This window comes from Balaenoptera borealis, assembly GCF_965194805.1.
Source record: "Balaenoptera borealis genome assembly, chromosome: 11".
Lineage (NCBI taxonomy): Eukaryota > Metazoa > Chordata > Mammalia > Artiodactyla > Balaenopteridae > Balaenoptera > Balaenoptera borealis.
Genome location: NC_138868.1, coordinates 103,284,799 through 103,305,894, shown reverse-complemented (window position 1 = coordinate 103,305,894; position 21,096 = coordinate 103,284,799). Strand labels below are relative to the sequence as shown.

Genomic DNA, 21,096 nt, shown 5'->3' with positions numbered 1-21,096 from the left:
AGTCAGGCCTTTTCCGCCCTGAGCAGGCCCCGCCCCAACGGCCCCGCCCCCGCTGGCGTTCCCGCCCCGAGGCCCGCGCCGGGGTGAGGGCTCTTCTCAAACATGGTCGCGCCGGGATTTGTGTTTGGGCTCGTGCTGCCGTTACTCCTGCGGGCCGACGCAAGTGCAGGTGAGGCGGCCGGGCTCGGCCCGACCCCTGCCCGTCCGTCAGCCTGCGCGGGCTCCGAGGTCCCGCGTCCTCCGCAGGACCGCCCCCCGCGCCCTCCTCTCTAGCTCCGGGAAGGAAGCCCGGGTAGGAGCCGGGTTCCACCACCCAGGCCTCGGTTGCGGGTGTCCGCTGGGCAGGAGCCCCGGCCTGTCCGCTTCCTCCACTCCCTTCCACCTCCCCTGTGATGCAGCATGTGGGGCAGCGGGCGAGTTGGGTTTATCTAAGGAGGGGAGGCCCAAATGTGCCCAGACCGAGGCGCTCAGTGTCTGAATAATTGCAGGGGAACTCGAAGGGGAGGGGGCGAAGCTAGTTAGATAATATTTGGAAACTGGTGACTGAGTCATCCAAAACATTTCAGTGCTGCCCCCTCAGTGGTGCCCCTGGGGAGGGTTTGCTTCAGGCTGGGTTGCTTGGGGGAATTAAATTTTCCTAATTTAAGTGGTGATTAGGGCTAAGACATACAACCCCCTCACTAGCTCAGAGTATGTAAGACTCAGCTTTGATTCCTGCTGCAGCTCGCAGACACTGGTGGTGGGATAATATGCGTGGCATGGGGGAGGGGGATGACTCACTGTGACTATTGTCCAGGTCATATCGTGTCATTTGAATACCCCAGACTGGATGCTGGGTCACAGAAAAGAAATGAAAGTTGAGGTGGGAGAACAGACAGTGCAGAAAAATGACTGCACTGCCTAAGAACCTGCAAAGTACCCAGATGCAGACAAACTGCAACCCTTAAGTGGTTTTTCAGGGTTTAACAAAAGTGTAAACTAGCAGCACTTTATATCATTTCCTGACTCATCCCCACTCAGTGACCTTTGAGTCCAGTATATGAGGTGGGGAGAAGGGAAAGAGGAGAATAGGGCCATTATTCTATTAACTTTTCTGTTAAAGGCTGTTAACTTTAACATCACTATTTTATCTTTGCCTTTGGGTCATATTGTTACATCACCTTCATTAACAATGACTTTATTTTTTAATTTATTAATGCTCCTAATTTTCTTCCCTTATTTGGTTGCATATCCTGACTTCTTTCCTTCAAATCATTCCCCCTGTGCTCATGTTTATCACGTAATAGTTGAAATGTGCAAACATGTATGTAGCAATGATAAAATGAACACCCAGAGGCGCTTCACCCAACTTAAGAACTAGAACGTTGCCAGTTTTATTGAGACTCCATGGATATTCCTCCCTCGTGCATCCACCAGTTCCTCACCAGAGGTAACCACTGTCCTAATTTTGTGAAGTCTACTTTTAACTTCCCAGAACACTAATTCCTGTTTTTCTACTCCAACACCCAAAGAAAACATTGAAGACCTAAAAAAATTCAAATGTTGTGTCTTTTATTTGACAAACACAATTACCAGTCCCACCTCCTTTCTTGTTCTCCTGTTTTGTCCATTGCTCAATTCCTTGGTAATGTTCCACTGTCTATTCTTATCAGCTTGGAATGTGAGCTTTATACGAACAGGGAATATGACTTGTCTTTTGATTACCACCAGTATCTAACTGTGGCAGAGTGGAAATTTCAGTGACTTTGGAATCAGGTGGCTTGATTTCTTGTCCTGTCTTAAACTACCTATGTGATTTGAGGCCAAAGAAGTTTAACATCTGTACTGTGTTCAGCTTTCTGCCTGACACAGTTACTCTCCCCAGTAGAATGTAAGCTCCCTGCTGGCAAAGATTTTTGCCTGCTTTTTTTTTTCTTTCTTTCACTGTTACATCCTCAGTGCTTAAAATCGTGCCTGGCACACAGTAGGCATCTTTAAGTATTTGTTGAATGAATTAATATGCAAGCTATTTTAAAAAATTACCTAATCTACTTGGGTCTCAGTCTGTTGATCAGTAAATAACGTGATTATACCCCAGGGTGTAAAAGATTCTTTCCACCTCTAAAATTCTTTAACTCAGAATAGAGCCATGCACCAAGAGGTTCAGTGAATGTGTGTTGTCGAAAACAGACTGACCGGGAAAACTATTTTCCCCAACATTTGAGAAGGAGGCTGCACACCTCCAGAGCCCCTTATTTGCCTGGGCTCATGCCTGCAGCAGCCAGTTTTCTTCAATCCCTTCCCCACCCCATCCTCTTTCTGCTCAGCTCTTAGGCCTTTGGTTTTCAGGTTTCGTTCCATATAAAACACTTACCCAAGACAAGGCCTTCCCACACATGAGCCTCTTCCCTTCCCTCCAGCGTGCTTATGCAATTCTGGGCTGTTGTAGTCTCTTCGCAGAGTGTTTTGCTCCTGGTAGCTGTGCATCTCCAGCCCAGTGGGTCTTCTGGATGATCTTTGATTGTCATGTAGGTTTTATGCTGCAACAAACTCCTAAGAGAGAGCTGAGGATGTCTAGGGACTCGGTTGTTATTCGAAGTGCAGGACAAATAGGCCACCAAGTCTGTGTAGGAGACCCCATTAGCTGTGCTGCCCTGTTAAGTATAGCCTAAGGGGCTGTCATCATTGTAGCTTCCAGGGGGGAAAATGTCAACTTTGTTAGTTCTGATTCTCTTTCCTGCCTATCATTTTTGTTTAAAACCCTTTAAAAAAATCTTAATTTTGTTAATTATTTTCTTCTAGGGAGTTTTGTCTGTTTTGTTCAGACAAATTGGGATGTAACTTAAAAAAGTTTTTTTTCCCCCTTATGAAGTTTTGATGAGGAACCCACTGAGATAATTTGGATAGATGCTTGTTATTAATAAAATACTTCGATATAGGCTGGATGTTAAAAATAGGAATGATATCGTTAAAGTGAATTCTTATTCAGTCTTGTTAGTGACTGTCTAGAATAGAATCCACAGTTTCAAGTGCTCGTTCTCGTTTTGTATAATTTAGCTTGTGAAATGGGTGAATTGCAACAAAAGACCTTTTGTTCAGACACTTTGACCTTCTGTCTCTCACTGACCTTATTTTTTGCATCTTAATTTTATCTGAATTTACCTTAGAAGGAAGCAGACTGGTTGCAGATATTCATAAATGTTTATTTAGAATTTTCAGTGGGTTGTCAAATAACACGATAAGGAGAATTATCTGAGGGAAATTGACACTGAGAGGATGGAAGGGGGGAGATAAAGAGTGGGGAAAAAGTTTAGAAAAGGCTGTGTTGAAGAGAGACAGCCTTCTTTATTCCCAGCTATGAGGAGTGGGAGTGGTAATGGGAAGTAGGGAAAGGAAGTCGTTTTATTTTTCTCATAAATACCATCTGTGAGGTGCATAAAAAGAGCATTTTGGTGATTTTGGGGGGAGAGAGTCAAGCGTTTGGGCCAAGCCTGAGAGGAAAGGAAGATGAAGAGCTTTGAAGGGGAGGAGGCTTGTGGTAAATGGGTTGCCCTAGGCTTTGTGAGTTTTCCTTATTGGTCATCTTGTACTGTGATGCATATTGCTGGAAACTGTTCTTGTTATGTTGCTTAGCTAATCAGGAGGAATAAGCTCTCATTTTAGAAAATTAAAAGGACTGGTTATCTTCAAATTCTCATGTATTAAGACTGTATGTTCCTTGCCATTTAACCAGATTCAATCTGGTGATGAATCTCTCCAACGATGCTCTCCTAAGTGTTTGCTAAATTTTTTAGATGTTGGTTTTCGCTTTGCTTCCTACATCGATGATTACATGGTGCTGCAGAAGGAGCCTGCAGGGGCAGTGATTTGGGGCTATGGAGTATCCGGAGCCACAGTGACAGTGACTCTGTGCCAAGATCAAGAAACCATCATGAAGAAAGTGACCAGTGTGAAAGGTAAGACAGGCCATCCTCCGCTCAGCTTTTGTCTTCTTCTGCCACCTGCTGGATGATCTGAAAATGAATGCTAAGAGTCCAGCTCAGGTTATCCATCCATCCATCGAACCATCCATCGATCCATCCATAAAAGTTCTTTGAGTATTTACCATGTGCACTGAGGATACAAAGAAAAATAAGACCAAGTCAAAGTCCCTGTCCTCAAGGAGCTCATGGAATAATGGGAATGGACACCAAGCCGTGTAGTGCGGTGTGATAGGTGCTCTGGTGGAGGTGGATATGGGGTATCATGGGTTACAGAAGAGAAACATCTAACTCAGATTGGATGGTAAGGGAAGGTTTCCACTGAAGGTGACATTTGAACTGAATCATATATAAAAGAGAGGTAGTATTGAGGAGGGGTTAAGAACCTAGGCTCTGGAATTCACCATCCCCATTCAGACCCTGACTCTGTCACTTAATGGCAATATAACCTTGGACATGTAATTTAACATCTCTCTGTCACAATTTCTTTATTTGTATAGCAGTGATAATAATATTTAGGATTATTGTGAGGGTTAAATGAATGAACATATCTAAAGTACTTAGAACAGTGCCCGGCACACAATAAGTACTGAAGAAGTGTTAGCTGTTGTTATTTTTGTTACTATTATTATTATAATATTTAGTCAGTCACTCAAATATTTACTGAGTGCCTACTAAGTGCCAGATACCGTGCCAGGTACTGGTTAGGCAGTGATGAGCAAAACAGATGTGGTCTCTCCCCTAATGAAGCTTATGGATTTGAGGAGAGACAGAAAAATAAGAAGCAATTACAGTTAAGTGTAGTAAGTGCCACAATGGGGAAGTATAGAGTGCTATGGGAGTGCTTAAGAGGGAAAATTAACTTAGTCTAAGGCTTATTTTGAAAGATGAGCAGGGCAAGCCAGGTAGAGGGAATAGCCTGGGCAAAGGCATGGAGGCGTGAGTGAGCCTGGGTCACTGGAGGAATGGCAGGCAGGTTGGTTTGTCCGGACCACTGGGGTGTGTGACCGGTGGTGGATGGCAGGAGATAAGGTTGGAAACGTAGGGAGGCTTGTTTGTCGTTGCTATGGAGCGTACACTGTACTTTGGATAGATGGATTTTAAGCAGCAAAATAACACAGTCCGATTTGTATTTTAGAAAGATTACTCTGGCATCACTGTGGAAGAAGGATTGGAGATGCATGAGACTAAAGGTGGTGGGACCTGCTAGCAGGCTGTTATGATATTTAGGCAATAGACATTGAAGGCTTGACCCCAAATAGTGGCTAATTCTCAAATAGGTGAGAATTAGCAATTAGCAGGCTTCACGAAGAGACGTCCTAAAAGGAGTCTCCGTCTAGAAGAGATAAAGATGTAAAAAAAAAAAAAAAAAAAAAGAGAGAGAGATAAAGATGTATAAGATAGCATGCGGAGGAGCTCAGAGTTACCGGATGCAGGAAGGTGTGCTCAGGGCTGGGTCAAGTGGAGACCTGGTTGTATCTTAGTTAGAGGTAACTACGGAGCTATGGGATGTTGAGGTGAGAGTCAGGTGAGGAGGCTTCTCTGGGGGGGTGGAGTTAATGTGGAGGCTGGTGGTTTGAGAGGGGACTTGAATATATATGTGACAGCGAAGCTTGTGGAAATTTTATTGGCCCCTGAAAACAAGGATTACCTGATTAGTTTTGTCAATATACGGGACCGATATCCAATCCAGAGCGATCCAGATGCTGGTGCAGACTTTTAATAATTCATTTCCATTCAGCAAACATTAAGAAATACTAAGTGCCAGGCATAGATGCAAGGTAAGTGCTTCTAGTTCTTGGGTTTTAAGACTTTTTAAGGTAAGAAGCTTATTGGGTGAAATTCAGAGACCGGAAGGGAAGCTTAAGCTGATTGAGAAGTTGTTCTCTGTTAGATTTAAATGCTATTGGTGACTTGTAGGATATACCGAAAATGAAGAATTCAGGAGACTAGCAGTGCTTTCTTTTTGTGTTGCATCCATCTCAGAAATGAGCAGTACGGAGTACAGATAGTGGTACTCTCAGTGAAAAGACATTGATTTAGAGATCTAAAGAATTGATGTAATTGTTTGAAAACAATAAATAGGATTTCCTTAGTGCTAAAAAATAACATTACCAGTAAATATTTAGGAGACAGAGACTGTACAGTGCCGTAGAAATAGAGAAAGCACATAATACATAGCATTTCAGTTTTTAAAAATGTTCTTATGCATTATTTTTAGTTTTTTCCCCTTCATGGCTGTTGCAGGGCCAATATTTGGAGTGTCCAGAGACGAGACAGGAGGGTAGGTGGTGACGAGAAGGAATAAAAGGTAATAATTAGGGGATGAGCCCCTCTTCTCCTTTACTGTGATAGTGAACCTGCTCACTTATTTTGAGTTCAATTCTATAAACATCAACCGAAGGCTTATTATGTATAAAACACTGAGCTAGCAACCCTAGAAAATACAAAGAAGAATGTGCCCACCCTCCAAGAACTCACTGTCTCATGCTGTCCTTCCACATTTAGCAATTTAGGTTCAAGTAATGCTTCAGTTGCTTCACTGCAAAGTGATGCTTCGTTTGGAGTTAAAATATCCAGTAGCAGCTTAAGGGAGCCAAGTGATTCATGGACTCTTGAGGTAATTTTACAGGAAAAGAGATTGTTATTGGTGGGGTGGCGGGTAGATCTATTTGTTAGGCTCTCCACACTGGCTTGGGAGAGAAGAAAGGTATCGTGGTTTATACAGATCCACAAACCTACTTCCGTGGACAGCGTGCTCTGTCCTGCCCATGAAGCAAAATGGATAAAATGTTATTTGGAATAAAAGAGATAGACATGTAAGAAATTTCACAGGGCAGCGAAGAAAATGTTTCTCAAAGGAGATACTATAGGACATATTGAAGGGTTGACTTCTATTTAAATTTTGATGATGACTCTGGGATTTTCAGCCAGACTCTCTATCTCTGTTAATATTTAACTTATTACCTATAATCCCCTAGGTGCCCACAGCAAAGTGGAATTTAACAACGTAAAGGTTTTTGTCCAGCAGACTGACACTTAAGCATTGGGAAAATTAAAACCTGAGGGATGACTTGGAATATGGTCAGGTTCTGGGCCTGTTCAAGACATGTTGTCAAGTGATGCATGATGGTTCTCTCAGACACAAGGAGTAAAACTGGGGCAAATAGTCTATATCCTCTCACTTTGACACACATGGGGGATGCATATGTAGGTGATAAACTGAAGGTGTATCTGCCTGAATTTGTCATGATTGAGGTAAATAGAAAATACAAAAGGCCTAAACCTCTTAGAAAATTAAAAATCTCCTGGTTGCAGTGTTAACGTGCGTGCTAGTTTTCTATGCCACATAATAAGTTACCACAAACATAGGTGCTTAAAACAACACACTTTTACTATCTCACAATTTCTGTAGATCTGAAGCCTGACCATCATTTATCTGGGTTCTCTACTCAGAGTTTCAGAAGGCTGAAATCAAGGTGTTGGCTGGGCTACATTCTCATCCAGAGGCTCGACTAGGGGACGATTCGCTTCCAAGCACCCTTAGGTTGCTGGCAGATTCACTTCCTTGTGCCTGTAGAATTCATGGCAGCATTTCTGCTGCTTCAAATCTCTGACCTCTAGACCCTATTTAAAGGGCTCACCTTATTTAGGTCAGGCCCACCCAGGATAATCTCCCTTTGGATTAATTTAAAGCCAACTGATTAGGGACTTTAATTATATCTGCAAGACCCCTTCATCTTTTCCATGTAATGTAACTTAATCATGAGAATGGCATCTTATCCCGTTTGCCATTTTCTGTTGATTGGAAGCAAATCATATATTCTGCCTGCACTTGAGGGGAGGGACTGTACAAGGGTGTGACTCACTGGGGGGTCACCTTAGGGTGTGTCTGCCATAGCAAGCTATAGTTTAAGTAACTTGCATCAACAGTTTTATTGATAGAAAAATAGTTAAGCTTTTTTTTTTTTACATTCATATTTGGTGGTGGTGGAGATGAACTTTATACAGAATAATGCAGGTCAGGCAGGGGCGGTTTGGGCAGTAAGGCCTTCTTTAGCTCCAGGTCACTTCCACAAACGAGTGGACCCGTTTGCACCTGGTGAAGTGCCAGGCTTCTGTGGGGGAAGAGGTGATTAGGGCTGCTTCCAGCTCTAGGTTCTCCCTCTTGGGAAGGGAAAGGTTGTTGGATAATTTTCCTTTTTCTCTTCTTGGTTTCTGAGATTTGGCACAATAACCTGAAAAACAATTAACATCTGATGTGAATAGCAAAGAGAAAATATAGCAAGATGCACTTCATGACTAATCATGTCTCTAGACAAATTCTTTTAATTTTTTGGCTTTGATTGTTTATTATTCCCATTTTGAGGTGGGGTTGGTCAGGGAGATGGAGAGAACATGGAGAGAGTTCTTTACTTATGCTCTTGGCTGGAAGAGGAAGAGAAGAGGGACAGTGAGAAATAGGCCACCAGATACGCTAACCATTGGCCGGAAAACACAAAGCCCCAGTCAGTTTGCGTGGCTTTCTTGTCAGTATAACCCAGGAGGACTGGGGTTTACTCTCTGCCATTTACTTGATGGAGTGCCTGGCACCCAGTAAACTCTGTCAGTAGCTGTACAATGAAGGAAGGGCATGAATCTTCCTAGATAGAAGAAGAAAGAATGGGAGGAAGCAGAGATTTGAATGCAACAAAAATGAGCATTTACAGAAACCTGAGCCCGGTTTGGTAAGAGATGTCGCAAGATAGCAAGTGATTGGGGCCCAGAGGAAGGAACCAGAGCAACTGTTGCTCAGAAAGCCCATCAAGCTCAGCAAAAGCCAGCTGGATGGTGAACTTCAACTCTTTGTGGTTTGTCACTCAATTTTTTTTAAAAATATTTATTTATTTATTTATTATCTGTGTATGTATGTATGTTTGGCTGCATTGGGTCTTTGTTGCTGCTCTCGGGCTTTTCTCTAGTTGTGGCGAGTGGGGGCTACTCTTTCTTGCGGTGCATGGGCTTCTCATTGCGGTATCTTCTCTTGTTGTGGAGCACGGGCTTTAGGCGCGCGGGCTTCAGTAGTTGTGGTGCGCGGGCTCAGTAGTTGTGGCTCGCAGGCTCTAGAGCGCAGGCTCAGGAGTTGTGGCACACAGGCTTAGTTGCTCCGCGGCATGTGGGATCTTCCCAGACCAGGGCTCGAACCCGTGTCCCCTGCATGGGCAGGCGGATTCTTAACCACTGTGCCACCAGGGAAGTCCCATCACTCAATTTTATTGCTTGGACTCAACCTAATGGACTTGGTGGGTCAACACAGTTTCTGAAATCTATAACTGGACTTCACTGGCCTGTGGTCAGCTGCACTTTCATCAACCGGTCCTTAATGGACAGGCCAAGGCCTAATCAATTCTCCTTGTGAAACGTCCCACCCTTGCCTTGAGTCTAAGAAACAGTCTTCACAAGGGCCGCTCTCTTTTGTATATATCGATACTTACATGGCAGTAAATCCACATTGTTTTAAACAAATTATTTCTGAGTTACTTTGACCATTAATAACCCCTCTGTAGTGGAGCTGGTTTCCCCTGCCTTGCGTGGCAGTTAACTTTACTTAACACTCATTCTTGTGTCAGAGTTTTTCTCTTACGAAGTGGGAGAGGAAAAGAGCTAGAAACTAAAAGAACTCGAGGACTAGAACAGAAGGAAGTTCTGCAAGGTCTTTGTGGAAGTCGAGCAGTTTCCTGGGGGGGAGCAGTCCTGGGGAACAAGGCTCAGATCTCCATGCCTAGTTCTCTTCAGACGCTTTAGGCTCTAGAGGGAGCTCATCCTCCGGGTGTAGGATGGTGTTGCCCTGTTTTGCCCCAATATCCCCCCCTTTCCGTCTTTGTCTTTTTATTGCTGGGCAGCAAAGCCTTTCAGAAGCTCTGGTGAAGGCGCTTTTCCACACCAGCCATATTGCCTGGATAGAGACTAAATGTAGATACCTAATTAACAGCAGGGACTAGGAATAGCTTGTACAGTAGTAGAAGGCTCAAAAATAGTCCTGTCCTGGGTTTTCTAGGGATTGACCTCATCATCACAAATGAGTAATGTTGGTGGCAGGAGGACAGAGCTCCAGTAAGCAACGTCAGTGCAAGAAGTCTGGAAAGACCTTGGCAAGGCTGCGGTTGGGACAGATTGGAGAGTCTGCCTGCTCAGACGAGAGAGCCATACGGAGCACATCACACCTGTGCGACACAATCTGTACTAGCTGCCCACTGTTTCCAAAACAGTGATTTTTCTGTGTTAGGTGAATTCTGCATTTAATATGTTGATGTCTGTGACTATTGGTGGTGTTAAAAGCAATAGCGAACGTTTGGTCCTGGGCTTAATTGACCTCGCAGGGGTGAGAGTAGCAGGCTCAGTCAGTCGCGCGCTTCTGAGAGGAGCGACCTGTGCCCTTTCACTGATGCCTGAGGGGTTTGCATGCTTCCCACAGGACTCTGAGTAATCCTTTATGGTTTGAGCCTTTACCAATCTCCTGCCGTGAGGCTGGACTTCTCTTCTTAGCTCTTACTGATTAAGAGGAACTTAGCACAGTGTCTGGCACGAGTAGGCACTTGGCTAGTTTTTTTATAATTAATTTTTTCCGGTTGGTGTAATAACCTAAGGATGCCTTGTTTCTAGCTCTTGCCATTCTTTCCCTTTGAATTTACATTGATACGATGGACACAAATTATAAATCAGTCCATATTCTTCAGCATTATGCCAAGAATATTTATTTTTTTAATAAATTTCTTCTCTTAAAAATTTATTTATTTAATTTATTTATTTTTGGCTGCGTTGGGTCTTCGTTGCTGCGCGTGGGCTTTCTCTAGTTGTGGCGAGCGGGGGCTACTCTTCGTTGCGGTGTGCGGACTTCTCATTGTGGTGGCTTCTCGTTGCGGAGCATGGGCTCTAGGCACGTGGGCTTCAGTAGTTGTGGCCCGCGGGCTCAGCAGTTGTGGCTCGCAAGCTCTAGAGCACAGGCTCAGTAGTTGTGGCACACGGGCTTAGTTGCTCCGTGGCATGTGGGATCTTCCCGGACCAGGGCTCGAACCCGTGTTTCCTGCATTGGCAGGCAGATTCTTAACCACTGCGCCACCAGGGAAGTCCAAGAATATTTATTTTAAAACAATCATCTCTCTATTTTGTCTGTTTTCTCCCTCTCGTTTCTTCAACTTTGTTCCTGTTGTTTGGTTCTCCTAGGCATAATTTTGCCGCTTGGAAGATATTTTTCTTAAGTCTCCGAGTATGATGTTGGCAGCGGTGGTGGTGTGCGTGGGTGAGAGGTGGGAAGGTGGTAGGGGGGTGGTTGCTAAGGAATATGCTATGAATTTCTGAAATAGGGTCTTGGATAGCTTTTCATCTCCCAAACTGCGTTCAAAAACCTTAAGTCTGGTAAATAACTCTGTGAAAATAATTAATTGGGCAAGTCTCAATATCTTCTTCAAAGAGAGATTAATTTATGTGCCTCCTACTACTTCTTTATGTGTCACCTGTTTAACTGTTGATAAGAGAGCCCAGAACCACTGGTGGTATTAATCCCTGAGAGCAACAGGGGGAGGAGTTGGGGGGTTGATGACAAGGATGATACCATCAAGTCAGTTTCAGAGGATAAGTAATTTTCTCTAACCTGTGCTCACAAGTTAGTTTGGGGCACTGGGTAAATCTGTTAGATTAGGATTATGTTAATATTGATAGTTGGATGGTATAGGAAGAATTTCTATTTTATGTTCTTGTATTAAACTCCCTTGAATTTTAATCTCTGTGTATTTTTGTCTAGCCTCGTTTAGGACTATAACTGGGTGATTTATTTTTCTTGTAAATGCTTTGATTAAAAGTAAGGAGGGATTGGTACAGATTAAAGATAGCTACACTGCTGCTTTTGTTATTTCTGTTGACCTGTCTGAAATTTGGCCAATCTTCATAGCTTTGAATCCAGTTCATCACAGAAGCTGGGAATCGCCACAAATGAGTCTGATGCATGACAGGATTGGGTTTTAATTTCACTTTAGTTGATTGATTGATTAATTCTTGGAGCCTTATTATTATTTCAGCACACTCTAATAGCTGGATGGTGGTACTGGATCCTGTGAAGCCTGGTGGACCTTATGAAGTGATGGCACAGCAGATTCTTGGGAGGAAGAACTTCACCCTGAGAATTCATGATGTCTTATTTGGAGATGTCTGGCTTTGCAGTGGGCAAAGTAACATGCAGATGACTGTTTCACAGGTAATTTGCAGAGTCTCAGTGTTAATAATGTTGATACGAGGAAGATAAACGAGGAAGAGGAAAGGGGCAAGGAGGAGAAGGAGGTAGAAGCCTTCTTTTTCTACCATGTGCCAAGATCTGTTCTAAGTGCTTTCTTTGCATGTGTTAATTAATTTGATTAACAACTTTACGTGGTAAGTACTTATAAGATATTCCTATCTCACAGATGAGGAAACTGGCCCATCTGAGGTTAAGTTCCCTGCCTAAGGTCACAGTGTAATTGTGGAGCCAGGATATGAATGCGACCCCAGAGCCTGCTTTCTTAGTCACGGCTAGTGTGTCAGTGTGTGGGGCACTATTTTCTCACCTTCCTGGGCTAAAGGCAGAAGCTACAGAGTATTTGATGGTAATGGAGATTTCATATCAAATTGAAGGCAAAGTAGATTACTCTTCTTTTTGATTGGTCTTAGAAGATGAGCTTCTGGAGAGAGCCTAGGAAATCAAAACAATTAGATTTTGTTTGGATGCTGGGCAGCTAACATACTCTGTCTTTTGTTTTCATGGAGATTTAAAAATTGAGAGTGAATGTTGGCTTTGCCTCTTACTAGTTGTATGGCTTGGAGCAAATCACTTGGTGTTTATGAAACTTTGTAAAACATGCTTTTAAAAAATTATGGTTAAAATGAATATAACATAATATGTATCATTGTTGGTAAGTGTACAATTCAGTGGCATTAAATATATTCACAGTGCTGTGTGTACCCATCACCACTATCTATCCTCAAAACTTTTTCATCATCCCCAATGTATACTCTGTACCCATTAAACAATAAATCCCCCCTTCCCCTTCCTCCTGCCTCCTGGTAACCTCTATTCTGCTTTCTCTCTATGAATTTGCCTCTTCTAGGTACCTCATATAAGTGGAACCATACAATACTTGTTCTTCTGTGTCTGACTTATCTTGCTAAGGATCATGCTTTCAAGGTCCATCCATGTAGCATATATCAAACTTTTATCCCTTTTTATGGTTGAATTGTATTCCATTGTATATGCCACATTTTGCTTATCCATTCATTTATTGATGAACACCTGGGTTGTTTCCACCTTTTGGCTATTGTGAGTAATGCTGCTATGAACATTGATGTACAGATATCTGTTCCAGTTCCTGCTTTCAATTCTTTTGGATACAGGCCTATGAGTGGAATTGCTGGATTAGTTCTATATTTAACTTTTGAGGAACCACCAAACCATTTCCACAGTGGCTGTACCATTTTACATTCCTACCAGCAATATACAAAGGTTCTAATTTCACTGCATTCTAACACGTGTTACTTTCCATTTTCTTGATTATAGCCACACTAGTAGGTGTGCAGTGGTATCTTAATGTGGTTTTGATTTGCATTCTCTAATGACTTGTGATGTTGAGTATTATCTCATGTATTTATTGGCCATTTGTATGTCTTATTTGGAAAATTGTTTACTTTGGCCCTTTGCCCATTTTTGAATTGGTTGCTTGTTGTTAAATTGTAGGAATTATTTGTATCTTCTAGGTATTAATCGCTTGTCAGATACACGATCTGTAAATATTTTGTCTCATTCTTAGTTTGTCATTTCACTTTTTTGAGAGTGTCCTTTGATACGTAAAAGTTTTTAATTTTTATGAAGTTCAATTTATCTATGTTTTCTTTTGTTGTCTATGCTTTTAGTATCATCTTCTTGAAATTGTTGCCAAGTCCAATGACATGAAGATTTTCCCAATGTTTCTTCTAAGAGTTTTTTAGTTTTATCTCTTAAGTTTAGGTCTTTGATCCGTTTTAATCACTTTTTTGTATATAGTGTAAGGTGAGGGTCTAACTTCATTCTTTTGCAAGTGGCTATCCAGTTCTCCCAGCATCAATTGTTGAAAACACTGTCCTTCCTCTATTGAATGGTCTTGGCACTTTTTTCAAAAATCCATTGGTCATATATATGAGGGTTTATTTCTCGGCTTTCTAGTCTATTCCATTTGTCTATATGTCTCTTCTTATGGCAGTACCATACTGTTTTAATTACTGTAGCTTTGTAGTAAGTTTCAAAGTTGAGACATGTGACTGCTCCAACTTTATTCTTCTTTTTCAAGATTGTTTTGGCTATTCAAGATCCCTTGTAATTCCATATAAATGTGAGGATATGATTTTCCATTTCTGCAAAAAAGGTTGTTGGAATTTTGATAGGTATTGTGTTGAATTTGTAGATTGCTTTGGGTAGTACTGACATTTTAACAATGTTAAGTCTTCCTATCCATGAACATAGAATGTTTTTCTATTAATTTAGATCATCCTTATTTTTTTTTTCAGTAATATTTTATAGTTTTTCAGTGTACAAGTCTTTTACCTGCTTGGGTAGATTTATTCTGAAGTATTTTTCTTTTACATACTATTATAAATAGAACTTCTTTCTTAATTTCCTTTTAGGATTGTTCATTGCTCATTTATAGAACAAATGATTTTTGCATTTTGATGTTGTACCCTGAAACTTTGCTGAATTTGTTTATTAGCTCTAGTAGCTTTCTTATAGGTTCTTTGGGATTTTCTATGTATAGGAGCATATTATCTGAAGTTAGAAATAGTTTTACCTTTTTTGTTTTGCAATTTGGATGCTTTTATTTCTTTTATCTTGTCTAACAGCTCTGGCTAGAACTTCCAGTACAATGTTGACTAGCAGTGATGAAAACAGACATCCTTGTCTTGTTCTTGGTCTTAGGGAGGAAGCTTTCAGTCTTTCTATGATGTGACCTGTGGGTTTTTCATAAATGCCTTTTATCATATTGAGAAAATTTCCCTCTATTCCTACTTGTCTTAGAGTTTTTATCATGAAAGTTTGTTGAATTTTGTTAAATGTCTCAGGCTTAGTTTTAATGACTGTACTACAACTATATCTGGCCTAACTAACTGGGCCATTATGAAGATTAAACTATTTTGTTTGTCTCTAAAAGGCCCTTATAAATTGAAAAGTAATGTCTAAATATAAGATGTCATTATTTTAAAAAGCTTTTTATTGTAAAAACATCAAACACACACAAAAGTTAAGAGACTTATAAAGACCTATATATCCATCACCTAGATCGACAGTTGTAAGTATTTTGCCATATTTGATTTATCTGTTTGTTGTTGTTATTGTTGAACCATCCCAAGGTAAGCCGCACGCAGACACCTTGATACTTCAGTTAGGGGTCATGTGTCAAATTGATATATATATTCATATATCAAATTAATATATATATATTTTTTTACACAGAAATAAGAGCCATTAATGACTCTTTTTGCTCAACTTTTTCATAGCCTAGGATTTCTTTTGTTAGTGTCAGTTTTTTTCTCTGTTTCAGTCATGGCCTTTGAAGATTAATTTTTCTTAAATTTTGAGAACTAGCATTTTTTTCTCCCTTATTGTAGCTATAGAGAGACTTCACTGGGCTCTTGTTTACACTGATAGAATGTCGGGAGGAAGAGCACTACATGAGCTCCCAGGTAGGGGATGGGGCATATACAGTACCTGGAGAATCAAGTGGGACAGAACAAGGGAATGCCGACCTGCCAATACGTTGTCAGTGATGAAACTCATCTTGAAGTGTTCCTGTCCCCTTTGCTATTAGAGGATAGAGCCCCTCTGACACACGATGAGTGAGGTCTCTTAAGTAACGCTGGATAAAAAGGACATTGAAAGAGTTATCAAGGGAGAAAGTTTCTTAATTGTTAATTGGTATCCTAGCAAGACAATGGTGGTAGAACAAAAGCCTTGGTGCTAAATGTCTTTAGCACTGAGATTTCTTTTTAAAAACAACTCCACCTTCTAATTGAGCACAAAAACAGTCTAGAATAAAGAGAGTGGATTTCTAGGTACGGTGTGATGGGGTTATTGCTTTTGGGCCTCAGAATTGTCATTGCTTTGTTTAGTGGAATCTATCTGATTTCAAAATAAAAGTAAGCGAGACCATTGCTGTTTCATTTATATTAGGATAAGGGCTGGACAGTAGCAAGTTCATAGACATATTTAAAGATTATCAGCTTAAAATATTGCTGAAAGATGAGTAAATATTTTTCACTCAGTATCAGACATCCAGAGAAGTTAGTGTGAGTTAAATTCTTTGGCACATTTGAAATTGGAATTAGTTTTCTTTGCTTGTCTGTATTTTTTGATTTTTCTATAATGAGCATGAAATAACTATAATTTTTAAGAGCAAGTTAAAAAATCAAGAAATTGATATTCACCTAACTGATATCTTAAATATCTATCAAAGGCTCAGTTTACAATAAAGAGGCACATTATATAAATAAGAATCTTAGGAATAAATGATTTAATTTGCATTATTCATCAGAACTAATATGTTTATATACTTTGATGTGTACTTTCATTTGTTTCCTTTAATAGGTTAAGATCTCGAAAAGATTGTCTTCCCTAGCTCTTTCTCTAAAACTCAGTTCCTCCTCAAGTTGATTTTTATTTCCTTGCCTTTTTTCCATTATCTACTTCTCCATCTTTGAGAAATATTTAAATTTGAGATTTAAAAACCTCTGCAGCTAGACCATGATCTCAATTAATCTTTTTAAAAAAATTTATAAAATTGAGTCCTTGCGTATACTTATGATTTCTTGTTTTGCTTCTATAGCTTCTACCCCTTATGGTTTCTTCCTTTTTTATTTTTTCCTTTTTTTAACCAATTAATAAATAATGCTCCTAAAAAGATTCTATTCTGGACATATCTACTTCCTTTCATTATTAGTTTTCTAATTTAAAAATCTAAATTCTTGCATTTATATCTTCCTAACCAATATTTTTCTTAGTCTTGCTTCCTGCCCTACTTAAGTATACGGAAACCTTTTGAATTTAAATGTTTATTAAACTGGACTTTAACTGGGCTTTAACTGGGCTCCCTTTTAACATAAGTGAATAGAAGCAAAATTGAAGTTTTATCTCTTGATAGAAAGCATGGTTTTATATAGAAGTGGGATTGCTGTTAACTCATTAAGGAAAACAGTATTTTCCTTAATGCTTTAATTACAGTTCTCTGTTTGCACAGAAAGGCATGGACCAGATCTATTTGTATCTGTACAGTCAGGTTTTCAGCCGCAATCTGTGCCAGGGGATCTCATCCCATTTTCTGTCAGGCTTAATCAGATTTTGATTGTTAAGACAGAACACATTCTTTCTGCCTGGAATTTACTCTTAAGCATATTCTGTATTAAACTAGGGCTACAAGCTCTGAGATACAGGGAAATAGAAAAAAGATTCCATCTGAAAAAGACAAGTGTTAATTTTTTTTGTTTGTTTTAAATCACGCACTTAGTCTGCAAGACTGAATTTTAGGGGCTGACAGTACCAAAAGGCAAGTTTTCTAGTCTCTTAACCCTCGGTAGAACTTTATTTTTTGATCAAAAGGATGCTTCACATGACTCCTCTTTGATTCCACTTGCTCCTTTCCCCCTGAAGACTCCCAACACACACGCGCGTGTACACACATAGAGTCTCTGTCTTTCTCCTTCTCTCCCTCCATGTGACTTTTCTGAGGAGATAAGATTTCCACTATAACCAACCACTCTTCACAGTCAAATGAGCGAAATGGCAGATTGTATGCCCATCTTGTTGTTAGGGTAAAGTGGAATTTTAAAATCAAGTGTTATTTATAACACTGAGTGAGATGTTTATAAATGGAGGAAAGTCTAAATGTTCATCTGTCACCTCCTAAGTCAGGGTATGTCTTAAGACTTGGATATTTGTAGTTAGCTCGGAAGAAGATGGCCAACATTAGATAGAAAGCCCATTTTTCAATATCTCAGCAATCCCCACATTCCTGCTTTACAAATAGGGGAATTAAAATCCAGAAGAGAAGGGCTGGTGCCACATTACAATACCAGATTCATAGGAGTTGTGATGACTGGCTTATTTGTAGTTATTCTCTGAACTAAATCTGCTATATTGTACTGTGGTAGAAGGTAAAGTAACATACAGGATCCAAATTCTTTTAAGTAAAGTTTCCCTGTGTCCGTCAGTGCGTGCACTTGTGTGCACATACACACACACATTCACACACATGCCTTGCTCCCCTGTGCAGACCCCATGCCAAGATTCTCTGAGGAAATAGATTCTTGACGTTTCTTCATTAATTCAAGAATGTAGTATAAAGGTTACAAAATGAACACCAGTGAGCAGCTGCTTTGATGGTGAACTGCGGGTCCCCAGAGAGGTGGTAGGGCTCTCCCAGTTGCTGCAGCCTTAATGACTTCAAATACCTTGGTATTCATTTACATCCTCATTTCAATACTTGGTAGAAAAATAATTACACTGAGGTGTTTGATGAGATGAAATTTGATCTCAGCAGATGGAGTAAGGCTTCCCCTCTCATCAGCAGGGAAACCAAGTGTCATTTAAATGAAAATCTTCCTGAAATCTCTTTATTCCTAAGTTTGCTGCCAGTATCCCCAAGGAAATCCTTCCATCAAAAAGGCTTGGTGATATTGGGACAGGATACCAATTTCAGAAATAATTGTCATCAGATGCAGGAAGAATTTCCCCCCACCCCCATTTTTGCTAACACTGTCTGTGGCTTTCGAGCTTTGGCTTGAAATAATACACAAATGTGAGTTTGAAAATGGAAGTTTTCCAGCCAATGCTTTGGATCCAGTTCTGTGTGCTGGTAACAATAGAGGAGGATGCCAACCCCCGCCCTGCCCCGCTCCCCCCAGTTCTGTTGGCCTTGCGATACTCTACAGTGTTAGCAACGGGTCTAAAAGACAAGACGCATGTTCCCTGCACTGCCCCCTGAAACTAGCGTCTCATTGCGAGGAGGCACTGGAGTTCCCAGTCGGTGCAGAAGCTGGTGTGGGTGGAGAGAAGCAGTTTCATCCCCTGTTTCCATGGAAGCAACATACGATCCTTAGTGCTTGGTGCAGAACTGAATTTCAAGGGAGACGACTTTTTACAGGTACTGGCTGCTGAAAAATAACTTCCCTGCCAAAATATACTGTGAGTGCATTAGTCTCTTCTTAGTCTTTAATGTTTATTTTACATGAAACTTGCCAGGGAAGATCCTGAACAAGCAGGTCTGGATTTCCTATGGAATTTTCCTGAGACCATGTGTGGAAAGACCAGTAACCCTGACAGCCTAGAGCTGCCATTACCCAGGGAGCATTTCAGGCTGCGGCTCCCACTGGGACCTAAAGAGCCATTTCTTTTGCATCTGGCCGTCTTATTGGCCACAGCAGGCTCAGCGGCAAGTCAAAAGGCGATTCAGGGGGCAGCGCATTTCAATGAAATGCTCTGTGGAGGCGCTCTGGCTTCTCCTACACTGCAGCGGCGAGGCCAGCTGCATTCTCTGTGGCGGGTGGGAGGCAAAGCCAGCCAGCTGCACACTCTGTGGCCAGCGGCCAATGGAAAGCGGCCCAGACTCCTGTGCCTCTCGCTGTGGCAGTCCTGTCTCAGCTGGAGCTCTTGTTCCCGGAGGCCAGTGATAACTGGCCTTCTGGAGGCTCCTGTTAGGCCTTTGTTTTGGGAAGACCAGACTGTCCAGGGGGATGGAGAGAAGACCAGAAAAAACAAACACTAATTAGAAAGCAAAACAATATATTTATGATACATTCTTTTTAAAATAAAGAGAAACATAACTACTGAAAAATCAGGATTGAAGGAGATAGCACTTACATGTAAGCCCAGAGAGGAATGATGCTTCATAGGACTAACAATGAAACCAGTCGGTGTAGCACACACATTCGTGTCCAGAAGAACCCTAAGCCAGTCCTGTCACGCTCTTGGCAACTGGTGAGGTTTCAAAAAGTGCTTTGGGAAAAAGTGCTGTGTCTTTGGACGGACCCTTTTCTTTGTCTGGTTTCTTGGGACTGTTGTCAGCAATCACCCTGAACACCACCTTTCACACTGCCAGGCCTCCCGTGTTTTTCCTGGGTGATTTTCCAGGACTGAGATGAGGAGATAAGCATCTTAAGGCTGATTTCAGGATGTTTCAGGAGTTCAAAAATCGTTTCTCAGGTGTGTTTCTTTTGAATATACATCTCTCATGGCCTATGGATTACATAAACTTACCTCCCCACGGCCTTTTGGGCTCCATTTAAAAAAAAAGTTAATGCCATGGCTTTATGTTAGCAAATACTTTTTCTTAATAGAAGTATTTTCGTTCAAGATATCGGCCTTCTTTAGCCTAAACCCATCCACAGCTCCTCTCATCTAACACAGACTTGTCTTTGAGATCTCAGATTTCATTGTGTTCCCACCTTCTTTGGGGACATGATTTATCATGGTCTCTGTGGATCAAGGCGATCCGGACCAGCCCACCACTGGTTCTGATTAGTCATTTGGTTTGGGTATCCTAAAGGCTCAGAAGGAGCTCGGAGGGTTGGTGTGTACCAGGAGGCAGTAGCATCGTTGACCATCCGCTAGGTCGGTGTCGGAAATGACGTTCCTGCTTCTTTTCCAGATATTTAATGCCACAAGCGAGCTGTCGAACACAGCTGCCTATCAGTCTGTCCACATCCTCTCCGTGTCTCTCAACCAGGCTCAGCAGGAGCTGGAGGACCTTGCCGAGGTTGATTTGCGGTGGTCCAAGCCCACCTTGGGTAAGTGGTCGCTGGAACGCGTGCCATCTCTTCTGTGAGGGGCTGGTGCCCTGCTTGCAATCTGTGATCCTGAATTAGGTTCTGATCTATTTCATCCTTTTATTCATTTCTTGTCAACCCCTCCCCCATTCCTGATGGCACCTGTTTCATACATTTCTTCCCAAGACTCCACAGTGACTCTTGCCCCCTTGCTCTGAGGAGATGGCGCTTCCTCCAACTTCGTCAGTCCCATTGAGGCCACTCAGCACAAGCTCCGCCAGCATCTCTTCAGCGCCTGACGCTCTCTTCTCTTCTCTTTCTTCCTTTGTTTCTGTGTCTGAACACAGCT

General features: G+C 41.5%; 1 protein-coding gene across 4 annotated transcripts in view; it reads left to right on the top strand.

Annotated features, from left to right (window-relative positions):
* Positions 1–38: 38 nt before the first annotated feature.
* Positions 39–21,096, top strand: part of SIAE (sialic acid acetylesterase) — a 35,608-nt gene continuing 14,550 nt past the window's right edge. For 2 of the 4 annotated variants that reach the window (XM_082341837.1, XM_082341834.1), the window contains exons 1-4: positions 39–169; positions 3,774–3,935; positions 12,014–12,189; positions 20,630–20,768. In XM_082341837.1, the coding sequence (XP_082197963.1) occupies positions 103–169; positions 3,774–3,935; positions 12,014–12,189; positions 20,630–20,768 (544 nt within the window). In that variant the 5' untranslated portion in view covers positions 39–102. Of the gene's footprint in view, positions 170–3,773; positions 3,936–6,206; positions 6,271–12,013; positions 12,190–20,629; positions 20,769–21,096 lie in introns of those variants that run through there. The other 2 variants (XM_082341835.1, XM_082341836.1) reach the window with 2 other exon arrangements.